General features: G+C 41.4%; 1 protein-coding gene across 1 annotated transcript in view; it reads right to left on the minus strand.

Moving 5' to 3' along the window:
• Positions 1–12983, minus strand: part of LOC129846177 (CD209 antigen-like protein E) — a 17654-nt gene extending 4671 nt beyond the window's left edge. The window contains exons 1-3 of the mRNA XM_055914139.1: positions 12902–12983; positions 10022–10111; positions 9249–9772 (exon numbers count right to left, since the gene is read on the minus strand). Of these exons, the coding sequence (XP_055770114.1) occupies positions 9249–9772; positions 10022–10111; positions 12902–12983 (696 nt within the window). The remainder of the gene's footprint in view (positions 1–9248; positions 9773–10021; positions 10112–12901) is intronic.
• Positions 12984–14980: the final 1997 nt, after the last annotated feature.

Raw genomic sequence — 14980 nt, forward strand, 5'->3', positions numbered from 1 at the left:
GGGGTCTTTTACACAAAACCATTAGTCTGGGTGATTAATGGGGTCTTTTACACAAAAGCATTAGTCTGTGTGATTAACAGGGTCTTTTACACAAAACCATTAGTCTGGGTGATTAATGGGGTCTTTTACACAAAACCATTAGCCTGTGTGATTAATGGGGTCTTTTACACAAAAATATTAGTGTGGGTGATTAATGGGGTTCTTCTAAACATGTATATTCCTAAGGGTTTGAGCAACAAACTATTAAAAGCGACCTGGAAAATCTGAGACTCACGGACATGTAACATGATTTGCTCTATGACCTCACAAGCCACACAAGAGTCGTTAGAAGGTAAGGGGTTCTTCTACATAGAAGACCATAGGAAATCCCAGGACATAGTGTCTATAATACTGTAAGGGGTTCTTCTACATAGAAGATCATAGTAAATCCCAGGACATAGTGTCTGTAATACTGTAAGGGGTTCTTCTACATAGAAGATCACAGGAAATCCCAGGACATAGTTTCTATAATACTGTAAGGGGTTCTTCTACATAGAAGATCATAGTACATCCCAGGTCATAGTGTCTATAATACTTTAAGGGGTTATTCTACATAGAAGACCATAGTACATCCCAGGACAGTGTCTATAATACTGTAAGGGGTTCTTCTACATAGAAGACCATAGTAAATCCCAGGTCATAGTGTCTATAATACTGTAAGGGGTTCTTCTACATAGAAGCTCATAGTAAATCCCAGGTCATAGTGTCTATAATACTGTAAGGGTTAATCTACATAGAAGATCATAGTAAATCCCAGGTCATAGTGTCTATAATACTGTAAGGGGTTCTTCTACATAGAAGCTCATAGTAAATCCCAGTTCATAGTGTCTGTAATACACATTGTCTGTTGCAATCCACTCTTATTTTGAGCGAGTCTTCCAATGGTTTCCATTTGGAATTGTTTATGCCTGTTGCAGCCAGCAGGGGGCGCTGTCATAGGGTGAGTGCAGTGGTTGCGTCTCCCGTCTAACACCAGAGGAAGACGCCTGTGACAACTTTTAACTTATCCTACAGTCTCCCCTGTTTACCAGGTATGAAGTGTACACAATTACACTACCTAGAGGAAATGGTTATCTGTGTAATACTTACGCCTTTCTAGCGCAGGCGTTCCCCTAGCGGAACCCCTCGACGACATTCCGCTAGCGGAACCCCTCGACAACATTCCGCTAGCGGAACCCCTCGACAACATTCCGCTAGCGGAACCCCTCGACGACATTCCGCTGAAAAGGCACAGTGCGCGAAATTCAAAAATATTTTTTTGAAATATGTAACTTTCACACATTAACAAGTGCAATACACCAAATGAAAGACAAACTTCTTCTTAACTGGAAATTGTAAAATTTAAATGTGTAAATTGATCAAGTGAAAACTGTTAGTGATCTCACCATTAGCGATGAATGGGTTAGCAGCTAGGCTAACCAGTAGAATAACAGACAAAATGGCATTTGCTAATTATATGTTTTAAACTTTTTGATTTATACCTCGTCTAAGATAATATTGTGGTTTATTTTCTACTTAATTTATGTTGGAAAGGCCCTGACATCTCTCCACCCAAGTGTAATATAAGAAAAAGTAGAATTTTTTAGAGAAAGACTAAACACGCTAATGCTAAGCTAACGGCACTAACACTTGCTTGTTAAACCTATATGGATTGCTATTAGCTTTAAAGCTTAGCAGCTAGCTGGCTCAGTATTGCGATTGCTGATCTGGTTCATGCCAGTTCATTTAGCTATTTAAGGGTTAAAAACAAGCTTCCTTATTTTTGCATTTATTTTTATTGTTAACTTTTAAATTAGAAATAGTAAAAAAGTATATTTTGAAACACAAGTCAATGTATCAGTAGGGCTATTTTAAATACAGAGGATGTATTATCCCAGATAGCGAAACATTTCCCCCGCTTGCTGTGTTCGAATGCGTAACGTCCAAGGCTAGAAAATCGTGCTGCCAGCGCGAATTGGAGTTTGCAGTTCAAGACCTGATTTACATCTTTGGCGGGTAGCCCCCATTCAGAGGACCGCTATAGGCCCTCGGGGGACCGCTTTTGGATCTCTGGCGTTTAGCCTCCGCTCAGAGGACAGCTGTAAGGCCGAGACAAGCCATCTAGCTATGAGTCAATTTGAAAGACAATAGCCAGGAATTTCTCTCATCTCAAATTCGGCCTACCTCCTTCCAGCGAACCACAGCCAGCCAGAGGCTGCAAGCTGCTTTTGGTTGTTTCTATAAATACCATACATTTGTTGGGATTTTAATTTCATCTAATTGATTTGGTCATTTAAAAACAATACAACCACATCCATTTACAATCATTGCCGATGACATGGTAAATAGGCCAACATCTAATCATTTACAGTTTAAGTAGATTTATGATATATTGATTATGCTCCAAAAAATAGCCTACATTTTACCATCGATTTAATGTAAGATACTATATATTTGAGGCAATACAAACGGTTCCATTCCAGCAATAAATGGCACTCCCTAAACTGCCTCACCCACTTGATGAAAAGTGTTGATGACACTGAAAGTGTTGATGACACTGAAGGCCAGTAGGTGGCGCCACCGCTTAAACAAAAGCTGAAGAACATTACGCACATCCAGGTGCTTTCCTCAGGTGCTGGAGTCCTAGACAAACTCATGGAAAACAGGAAGGAAAACACAACACACTGCTCCTCATGATCCCAGGTGATTTATTACAGCAACGGTTCAACCCTTAGGTTGAATATAGGACCAGGTCGGGGGTGGAAGGTCCTATATTAAGGGCCAGTACTCAGTGACATCACTTCCTGAAACAGGAGGTAAAAAAAAAAAATATGACATAGGTTCACAATATTAACATTGAATGTAAAATAACATTCATAAACCCGTAGTTAAGACCCGGATCAGTACGGCAGCAATATGTGGACAGGTGAGACACAAAACAAACAGTTGCTGTTCATTTTGTACAAGCAGGAAATCCTATTAGTTCTCTGAGATACTTGGGAGTAGAAATGGACACGATGTCATGCAGGGGAGGGGACATTGAGAGGAAACCTCTTCAAATGGAATATTTCTGAATCTCCTCTTTTAGAGTATCAAAATGCCCAAAATTATAGTTTTTTCTCCTAATTGAATATTGTGTGTAATTACAGTAATATATATATTACTGTAAATATTTATCACATTCCTTGTGTAAGATCATACAGTACCAGTCAAAAGTTTGTTCACACCTTCTCATTCAAGGGTTTTTCATAATTTTGTTATACTTTTTAATAAATATAATATATATATATATATATATATATATATATATATAAATATAATATTAAATTGTTAATATTTTCTACATTGGAGAATAATAATGAAAACATCGACACTTTGAAATAACACATATGGAATCGTGTAGTAACCAAAAAAGTGTTCAACAAATCAAAATATATTTTAGATTTGAGATTCTTCAAAGTATCCACCCTTTGCCAGCTTTACACATTCTTGGCATTCTCTCAACCAGCTTCATGAGGAATGCTTTTCCAACGGTCTTGAAGGAGTTACCACATATTCTGAGCACTTGTTGGCTGCTTTTCCTTCACTCTGCAGTCCAACTCATCACAAACCATCTCAAATGGGTTTGAGGTCAGGTGATTGTGGAGGCCAGGTCATCTAATGCAGAACTCCATCACATCCTTACAAGAGCCTGGAAGTGTTTTGAGTCATTGTCTTGTTGAAAAACAAATGATAGTCCCACTAAGTGCAAATCATACGGGATGGTGTATCGCTGCAGAATGCTGTGGTAACCATGCTGGTTAACTGTGCCTTGAATTCTAAATGAATCACAGACAGTTTCACCAGCAAAGCACCCCAACACCATCACACCTCCTCCTCCATGCTACACGGTGGGAACCACACAAGCGGAGATCATCCGTTCACCTCCTCCTCCATGCTTCACGGTGGGAACCACACATGCAGAGATCATCCGTTCACCTACTCTGCATCTCAAAAAGACACAGCGGTTAGAACCAAAAATCTCAAATTTGGACTCATCAGACCAAAGGACAGATTTCCACCGGTCTACTGTTCATTGCTCGTGTTTCTTGACCCAAACAAGGCTCTTCTTCTTATTGGTGTCCTTTAGTAGTGGTTTCTTTGCAGAAATTCGACCATGAAGGCCTGATTCACGCAGTCTCCTCTGAACTGTTGATGTTGAGATGTGTCTGCTACTTGAACTCTGTGAAGCATTTATTTGGACTGCAGTCTGAGGTGCAGTTAACTCTAATGAACATATCCTCTGCAGCAGAGGGAACTCTGGGTCTTTCCTGTGGCGGTCCTCATGAGAGCCAGTTTCATCATAGCGCTTGATGGTTTTTGCGACTGCACTTGAAGACACTTTCAAAGTTCTTGAAATGTTCCCGATTGACTGACCTATTTTCTTAAAACTGCATTGTTGGTTAAGGGCTTGTAAGTAAGCATTTCTCGTTAAGGTCCACACCTGCCGTATTCGGCGCATGTGACAAATAACATTTGATTTGATTAGTCTAGCTGTTATCAGTCATAGCCCCAGACTAGCTGTTATCAGTCATATCCCCAGACTAGCTGTTATCAGTCATATCCCCAGACTAGCTGTTATCAGTCACAGCCCCAGACTAGCTGTTATCAGTCATATACCCAGACTAGCTGTTATCAGTCATATCCTTAGACTAGCTATTATCACCTGCTGTATTCAGCACATGTGACAAATAACATTTGATTTGATTAGTCCCCACCACCAGGGACCTGTAACACATACGTAACACAATAATAGGAAAGAGCATTGTCACTTTAATACCACTCACCTTCAATTAAGAATCATGAAAGTAAGTGAAGAGGACCGGTCTTAGAAGACAGGAAGTGAAGAGGACCGGTCTTAGAAGACAGGAAGTGAAGAGGACCGGTCTTAGAAGACAGGAAGTAAAGAAGACCGGTCTTAGAAGACAGGAAGTGAAGAGGACCGGTCTTAGAAGACAGGAAGTAAAGAAGACCGGTCTTAGAAGACAGGAAGTGAAGAGGACCGGTCTTAGAAGACAGGAAGTGAAGAGGACCGTGCTTAGAAGACAGGAAGTAAAGAAGACCGGTCTTAGAAGACAGGACAAAGAATAAACATGGGTAATGTAGTTGACAAAACCCCAATGAAAAGAAACACACAAGCAAAGTAGGTGTTATAAAACAGCATTTAATTCCTGCTACCTCACACCCACAGTGACTTGTAACACTTTACTTTAACACATGGAGGAGCAAAAGGTTGCTATCATCAGTCATTGGTAAGCATGGTTTTCAAGCAGGCAAAATATAAAAAAGTGAAAGCGACACACGCGTCACTTTCTCCAAAGATACATATCAACTGGAAAGTTATATTCCTTTACAACAAAAAACACACACAACCTTAATAAAATAATCGTAATAATAAAATATATAACGAACACATCACCACTAAGTAGATGGTTTGTTTACTCCTATACACATCAGTACAAGTTATTCTCTGCACTCAGGAACTGCACATCCCACACCAGAGAAGAGTTATGATACAATACAGAGAGTAACCTACAGTAGCATGGGAGAGTAACCTACTGTAGCATGGGAGAGTAACCTACAGTAGCATGGGAGAGTAACCTACAGTATCATGGGAGAGTAAACTACAGTAGCATGGGAGAGTAACCTACAGTAGCATGGGAGAGTAACCTACAGTATCATGGAAGAGTAACCTACAGTACATGTGAGAGTAACCTACAGTAGCTTGGGAGAGTAACCTACAGTATCATGGGAGAGTAACCTACAGTAGTTTGGGAGAGTAACCTACAGTGGCATGGGAGAGTAACGACCAGTAGCATGGGAGAGTAACCTACAGTAGCTTGGGGAGAGTAACCTACTGTAGCATGGGAGAGTAATCTACAGTAGCATGGGAGAGTAACCTACTGTAGAATGGGAGAGTAACCTACAGTAACATGGGAAAGTAACCCACAGTAGCATGGGAGAGTAACCTACAGTATCATGGGTGAGTAACCTACAGTATCATGGGAGAGTAACCTACTGTAGCATGGGAGAGTAACCTACAGTAGCATGGGAGTGTGACATACAGTATCAGGGGGGTGTAACCTACAGTATCAAGGAAGAGTAACCTGCAGTGACATGGGATTGTAACCTACAGTAGCATGGGAGAGTAAACTACAGTAGCATGGGAGAGTAACCTACAGTAGCATGCGAGAGTAATATACAGTATCATGGGAGAGTAACCTACAGTATCATGGGAGAGTAACCTACAGTAGCGTGGGAGAGTAACCTACAGTAGCATGGGAGAGTAACCTACAGTATCATGGGAGAGTAACCTACAGTAGCATGGGAGAGTAATCTACAGTAGCTTGGGAGAGTAACCTACAGTATCATGGAATAGTAACCTACAGTAGCATGGGAGAGTAACATACAGTAGCTTGGTAGAGTAACCTACTGTAGCATGGGAGAGTAACCTACAGTAGCATGGGAGAGTAACCTACAGTATCATGGAAGAGTAACCTACAGTAGCATGTGAGAGTAACCTACAGTAGCTTGGGAGAGTAACCTACAGTATCATGGGAGAGTAACCTACAGTAGCATGGGAGAGTAACCTACAGTAGCATGGGAGAGTAACCTACAGTAGCTTGGGGAGAGTAACCTACTGTAGCATGGGAGAGTAACCTACAGTAGCATGGGAGAGTAACCTACTGTAGCATGGGAGAGTAACCTACAGTAACATGGGAAAGTAACCCACAGTAGAATGGGAGAGTAACCTACAGTATCATGGGTGAGTAACCTACAGTATCATTGGAGAGTAATCTACTGTAGCATGGGAGAGTAACCTACAGTAGCATGGGAGTGTGACATACAGTAGCATGGGAGTGTAACCTACAGTATCAAGGAAGAGTAACCTACAGTGACATGGGATTGTAACCCACAGTAGCATGGGAGAGTAACCTACAGTAGCATGGGAGAGTAACCTACAGTAGCATGGGAGAGTAACCTACAGTAGCATGGGAGAGTAACCTACAGTGGCATGGGAGTGTAACCTACAGTAGCATGGGAGAGTAACCTACAGTAGCATGGGAGTGTGACATACAGTTTCATGGGAGTGTAACCTACAGTATCAAGGAAGAGTAACCTACATTGACATGGGAGTGTAATCTACAGTAGCATGGGAGAGTGACCTACAGTAGCATGGGAGAGTAACCTACAGTAGCATGGGAGAGTAACCTACAGTAGCATGGGAGACTAACCTACAGTAGCTTGGTAGAGTAACCTACAGTATCATGGGAGAGTAACCTACAGTAGCTTGGGAGAGTAACCTACAGTATCATGGAAGAGTAACCTACAGTAGCATGGGAGAGTAACCTACAGTAGCTTGGTAGAGTAACCTACAGTATCATGGAAGAGTAACCTACAGTAGCATGGGAGAGTAACCTATAGTAGCTTTGGAGAGTAACCTACAGTTTCATGGAAGAGTAACCTACAGTAGCATGGGAGAGTAACCTATAGTAGCTTGGGAGAGTAACCTACAGTAGCATGGGAGAGTAACCTACAGTAGCATGGGAGAGTAACCTACAGTAGCATGGGAGAGTAACCTACAGTAGAAAGGGATAGTAACCTACAGTAGCATGGGAGGGTAACCTACAGTAGCATGGGAGAGTAACGTACAGTAGCATGGGAGAGTAACCTACAGTAGCATGGGAAAGTAACATACAGTAGCATGGGAGAGTAACCTACAGTAGCTGGACAGTCAACTCAGCCGAATGGGAGAATAACCTACAGTAGCATGTAGCTGAACAGTCAACTCAGCCACATGGGAGAATAACCTACAGTAGCTGAACAGTTAACTCAGCCATATGGGAGAATAACCTACAGTAGCTGAACAGTTAACTCAGCCATATCGGAGAGTAACCTACAGTAGCTGAACAGTCAACCAGCCATATGGGAGAAAAACCTACAGTAGCATGGGAGAGTAACCTACAGTAGCTGAACAGTCAACTCAGCCATATGGGAGAATAACAAACAGTAGCTGAACAGTCACCTCAGCCATATGGGAGAGTAACCTGCAGTAGCTTAACAGTCAACTCAGCCATATGGGAGAGTAACCTACAGTAGCTGAACAGTCAACTCAGCCATATGGGAGTGTAACCTACAGTAGCTGAACAGTTAACTCAGCCATATGGGAGAGTAACCTACAGTAGCTGAACAGTCAACTCAGCCATATGGGAGAGCAACCTACAGTAGCTGAACAGTCAACTCAGCCATATGGGAGAATTACCTGCAGTAGCTGAACAGTCAACTCAGCCATATGGGAGAATAACCTACAGTAGCATGTAGCTGAACTCAGCATCCACCCCTACTCCTCCACAGTCTTACCCCAGCCTCCACCCAACCCAACAACCCCAGCATCCACCCATCCACCCCACCAGCACCCCTGGTATTGATCCCTCCTTCCCTCCAACCTTCAAACAACCCTTGGCCTCCAGCCAGCCTTCCCCCAGCCATCATCACCACTTAACCCCCTGGATCTCAACCCAGCCTTCACCCCAGCCATCATCACCACTCAACCCCCTGGATCTCAACCCAGTCTTCCCCCAGCCATCATCACCACTCAACCCCCTGGATCTCAACCCAGCCTTCACCCCAGAGGTAGGTAACCCTGGTCCTGGAGTGCCGCAGGCATTTCATGTTTTTGGATTTCCAGCAAACAATGAACTGATCAATTAGATCAGTTGGTCAGGTTTGCTGCACTTGCCCTTTATAGCCCTTATCCACCGACCCAGCCTGCCCCAAGCTCTTCCCAACCCTCCCCATCCCCAAGGTCTTCCCAACCCCAGCCCTCCCCAAGCTCTTCCCAACCCCCCCCATCCCCAAGGTCTTCCCAACCCCAGCCCTCCCCAAGGTCTTCCCAACCCCAACCCTCCCCAAGGTCTTCCCAACCACGACCCTCCCCAAGGTCTTCCCAACCCCAACCCTCCCCAATCTCTTCCCGACCCCAGCCCTCCCCAATCTCTTCCCAACCTCAACCCTCCCCAAGGTCTTCCCAACCCCAACCCTCCCCAATCTCTTCCCGACACCAACCCTCCCCAAGGTCTTCCCATCCCCAACCCTCCCCAGCCCTCCCCAACCCCAACCCCAACCCTCCCCAACCCCAGCTCACCCTAGCTCTTCCCAACCTCAACCTGTCATTGATAGACTTAACACACCTGCCTTTCACAGATCCAACCATTTTTGTGGTCACATGGCACATCATTCCAAGCCACTACTGGGTCCTGTTGAGTGTTGTCAACCAAAGCGCAGTCTTCTCCTTGCAAATCATTTGGCTCCCCTTTGTTCCAGTAACTTGTGTTCAGTGGTGTGCCATCCACCCATCTCCAGGTTCCCTCAACTTCTCTGTCAGTCAGACCAAACCAGGCTCTTCTATTGAACGCTTTGATTAAAGCCTGTTCCTCTCTGCTGTCGATGATCACCAGGTTTGCTTCTCTCGCCTGACAGTCCTTTCTGCTGTCTTCCCACGTTTTCTCATCAGGGGAGATGTAGTAACAACTGCAGCAAGACTTCTTCCAGTCTTGGGGACATGTGGCATATTCATTAGAGGTCTGTAGCTGGTCTCTCTCTTTAGTCAGGTTGTTGTAGCTGGTCTGTAGCTGGTCTCTCTCTTTGGTCAGGGTGTTATAACTGGTCTGTAACTGGTCTCTCTCTGCAGTCAGGTTGTTCAATAGGGTTCTCTCTGTGAAATAACACGATCAACAACCAAGTTAATCAGACATTACCAGGGTTAGGGTCAATTCCATTTAATTTCCAGTCAATTCAGGAAGTACACTGGAATTCCAATTCCAATTATGTTCAATGCTTTTCAATGAGGAACATTTGGAATTTGGTTTACTTTCTGATTTGACTGGAATGTAAATGTAATTGATCCCTGGTCATTACACCACAGACGATGAAGAATATTTGAGTGAGAACATATCAAACTCACGGTAGAGTAACAGGCCTGTGATCCCAGCCAGTAGGAGAACACACAGCAGCCCCAGACACACTGCAGTAGCTAGGAAACGTCTCTTCCACACTGAAGCACAAATTATCATCATAAGAACTTTATCATGTATTTGTGTTTATTTTTGTAGGTGTTATTTTTGTAGGTCTTTCAAGCACTGAGTAAAATACACAAGCTTGACTTGGGCCACAACACAACAACTGAATTCCGGTACCTGTTCTACTGCTTGAGTTGCAGCCCCTGCCGTAAAAACAGCATAGACCAGCATAGGCAGGTGACCAGCCTTTGTTGTGTTTTTGCAGGTGACCAGCCTTCATTGTGTTTTTGCTGGTGACCCGCCTTCATTGTGTTTTTGCAGGTGACCAGCCTTCATTGTGTGATGTTAATTCTTTGGGAACGGTGTCCCTTCCACGGGATGGTTGAGCTAATGTAGGCTAATACGATTATCATGAGGTTGTAAATTACCAGAACATTTCCCAGGACAGAGACATATCTGACATGGGCAGAAAGCTTTAATTCTTGTTAATCTAACTACACTGTCCAATTTACAGTAGCTATTACAGTGCAATAATGCCATGCTATTGTTAAATGATAGTGCACAGTTTTGAACATGAAAAATTATTAATAAACAAATTAGGCACATTTGTGCAGTCTTGATACCAAATTTTCAACAGAATTTAAATGGTTCATTAGATCAGTGTAAAACTTTGCAAATACACTGATGCCATCTAGTGGCCAAAATCTAAATTGCACCTGGGCTGGAATAATACATTATGGACTTTCTTACATTTCAAAGATGTTGGCACAAAAAAAAAATACAAAAGAGCGTTTGGTTTTTTCATTGTATTATCTTTTACCAGATCTTTTGTGTTAAATTCTCCTACATTTCTTTCACATTTCCATAAACTTCAAAGTGTTTCCTTTCAAATGGTACCAAGAATATGCATATCCTTGCTTCAGGGCCTGAGCTACAGGCAGTTAGATTTGGGTATGTCATTTCAGGCCAAAATTGATAAAAAAGAGTTGATCCTTAAAGCTATTGGCCGATAGTGTCACAAACGTTGTTGTAAGAATCGGACCAAAATTGCAGCGTGGTTTGGGTTCATCTGCTTTATTTATGAGAACCGGCACAAAAACAATAAAGAGCAAAAAAACGAACGTGCAGCTTTGTCGTGCTCAAAGGCAACAATACAAAAACAAGATCCCACAACCAACAGGTGGGAAAAAGCTGCCTAAGTATGATCCCCAATTAGAGACAATGATAGACAGCTGCCTCCGATTGGGAACCATACCAGGCCAACCTAGAAATAAAGAAACTAGAGTGCCCACCCTAGTCACACCCCGACCAAACCCAAAATAGAGAATAAAGGATCTCTAAGGTCAGGGCGTGACAGATAGCTTGTTGGTCTCGTTGGGTCATTCCCTGTCTTCCTGATTGGTACCACTATTGCCTCCTTCCAGCTGCCTGGTAGATTCCCCTCCTCCTACACTCTGTTGTTCAACACCAAAACCTTATCCAGTAACTCATCACTAAGACGGGCCAACATAACATAGCACACCTCATCTTTTCCAGGTGAAGTTAACCCAGTGTTACCTATTTCCCTTTTTACCTCTGCCATGGTAAATGGTGCATTCATGATTTACATCCTTCCTCCTATCTTGCACTCCAGGATGCTCCTCTCTCGTTCTCTCTCTCCCCCTCTGCCCCTCCTCTGACAACTTTTCTGGGCTTTGCACTTGGATAAATGCTTTGGCCATCATCTCTGCCTTCTCCTCATCTGTTACTGCCACATCCTACCACCTCGTCAACACTGGATAATCCCACTCCCTTCTGACCCCATTCATCCTCCTAATCATCTCCCACATTCTCCCACAGGTGTCGCCCTTCCAATGGTGTCACAGAACTGACGCCAACATGATCTCCACAGCTCCCCTTCAAACCCCTCCTCCCTTTCTCTTCTCAGGAATAGTTGTTTCAATAGAATGAGGAAGTGAGGTCACGATCACCAGTGTAAAGGCCTCCAACCGACAGATCTACTGGCTCCACCTAGTGTTACCAATACCTTTCAGGTCATTTCAACTAATCCAATCTGTTAGTAGGACTTATTGCACCCGTTAGTGACATGGTTTTTCCAGTTTAGATGGTTTAGGTCAGGGATCATACTCTAGATTCAGCCGCGGGACGATTTGTCCTCGAGCGGATGGTCGGGGGGTCGGAACATAATACAACATTATTTGTAGACTGCAAATTAACCACAAGAAGCCCAAACAGATATAATATTTCACTAAAACATAATCATTTCAACATTTGCTTATATTTATATATGATCACGTGACTCTCTATTTTGCGTGGGAATACTTGGTAACAGATTTCCAAAAATAAAATCACTTGGAGCTGATTTCCTGAAAATGAGAATGCCCCAGAAAACTTGAGCGGCCAAATAAAACCACCCGCGGTCCAAATTCGTCCCTTGGGCCACCAGTTGGGGATGCCTGGTTCAGATAGTCTCATTCATTCATCATTTCTAACCCTGGCAGTCATTCTGAACACAGATTTTGGGAATCGACTCTGGCTGGAGTGGATTAGGAATAGAAATTATACGTCATGTTGCAAGCCAGCATATTGTGACTTGAAACTGGTCACCGGTGTCAAAAAACACAGCAAAGACTGGTCAACAACAAAAACACTATGAAGCCTGGTCGGCCAACATAACCCTCTAGACCAGTATCGGACCAGCACTGACCAACATGGATCATCTTGAAATTGATGCTGGTCTATGCTGTTTATTTCAGCTCTTATAGAATTTATTGGCCTTAACATATGGTGGAGTTTAGAAACCCAAAATGAGCACCGGCTGTTACCTGAATGTTGATCACCAACTCCATCCTTCTTGTGGGGCATGATGGGTCTTTGATTGGCATATATACTATCATCAAAATCCATGGTATCCTTCGTCTTCAAATCGTAACTTCTACTGTTGTAACTTCTACTGTTGTAACGTCTGCTGTTGTAACTTCTACTGTTGTAACTTCTACTGTTGTATCTTCTACTGTTGTATCTTCTACTGTTGTATCTTCTACTGTTGTAACTTCTGCTGTTGTAACTTCTACTGCTGTATCTTCTGCTGTTGTAACTTCTACTGTTGTATCTTCTACTGTTGTATCTTCTACTGTTGTAACTTCTACTGTTGTAACTTCTACTGTTGTAACTTCTACTGTTGTAACGTCTGCTGTTGTATCTTCTACTGCTGTAACTTCTACTGTTGTAACTTCTACTGTTGTATCTTCTACTGTTGTATCTTCTACTGTTGTAACTTCTACTGTTGTAACTTCTACTGTTGTAACTTCTACTGTTGTATCTTCTACTGCTGTAACTTCTACTGTTGTATCTTCTACTGTTGTATCTTCTACTGTTGTAACTTCTACTGTTGTAACTTCTACTGTTGTATCTTCTACTGTTGTATCTTCTACTGTTGTAACTTCTACTGTTGTAACTTCTACTGTTGTAACTTCTACTGTTGTAACTTCTACTGTTGTAACTTCTACTGTTGTATCTTCTACTGTTGTAACTTCTACTGTTGTAACTTCTACTGTTGTATCTTCTACTGTTGTATCTTCTAATGCTGTAACTTCTACTGTTGTATCTTCTACTGTTGTAACTTCTACTGTTGTAATGTCTGCTGTTATCTCAGTTGTAGGTTTGTGTCTGTTCGCTGCACATCTGGAGCCTCTGTGTGACTCAGTCTAATGTCAGAGACAGTTTTAACTGTCAACCTCATTAAAGGGGAAACTGTCTAACCAATAGTACGACACTAACCACCACCACGTGACTCCAGACTTATTTTCTGAGAACCATGTTTGTTTAAAACAGTGTAGATTAGTTTGTATCTTTAGTTTATATTAGTTTAGTTTACCACAGTGTAGATTAGTTTGTATATTTAATTTATATTAGTTTAGTTTACCACAGTGTAGATTAGTTTGTATATTTAGTTTATATTAGTTTAGTTTACCACAGTGTAGATTAGTTTGTATATTTAGTTTATATTAGTTTAGTTTACCACAGTGTAGATTAGTTTGTATATTTAATTTATATTAGTTTAGTTTACCACAGTGTAGATTAGTTTGTATATTTAGTTTATATTAGTTTAGTTTACCACAGTGTAGATTAGTTTGTATATTTAGTTTATATTAGTTTAGTTTACCACAGTGTAGATTAGTTTGTATATTTAGTTTATATTAGTTTAGTTTACCACAGTGTAGATTAGTTTGTATATTTAGTTTATATTAGTTTAGTTTACCACAGTGTAGATTAGTTTGTATATTTAGTGTATATTAGTTTACCACAGTGTAGATTAGTTTGTATATTTAGTTTATATTAGTTTAGTTTACAACACTCTATATTAGTTTGTATATTTAGTTTATATTGGTTTAGTTTACCAGTGTAGATTAGTTTGTATATTTAGTTTATATTAGTTTAGTTTACCACAGTGTAGATTAGTTTGTATATTTAGTTTATATTAGTTTAGTTTACCACAGTGTAGATTAGTTTGTATATTTAGTTTATATTAGTTTAGTTTACCACAGTGTAGATTAGTTTGTATATTTAGTGTATATTAGTTTACCACAGTGTAGATTAGTTTGTATATTTAGTTTATATTAGTTTAGTTTACAACACTCTATATTAGTTTGTATATTTAGTTTATATTGGTTTAGTTTACCAGTGTAGATTAGTTTGTATATTTAGTTTACATTAGTTTAGTTTACTACAGTGTAGATTAGTTTGTATATTTAGTTTATATTAGTTTAGTTTTTTGTGCTTCATACTCTTAGTAGTTTAACACATTTCGTCTTGCACGCCATCGATGGCCATGTATAGTTATTTTCATCTCTGCTGTTCTCAGTGAGGAGAGCTATTCAGAGACATGTGTTAGAATGTATGTC

The sequence above is a fragment of the Salvelinus fontinalis genome, unplaced genomic scaffold (assembly GCF_029448725.1).
Source record: "Salvelinus fontinalis isolate EN_2023a unplaced genomic scaffold, ASM2944872v1 scaffold_0467, whole genome shotgun sequence".
NCBI lineage: Eukaryota > Metazoa > Chordata > Actinopteri > Salmoniformes > Salmonidae > Salvelinus > Salvelinus fontinalis.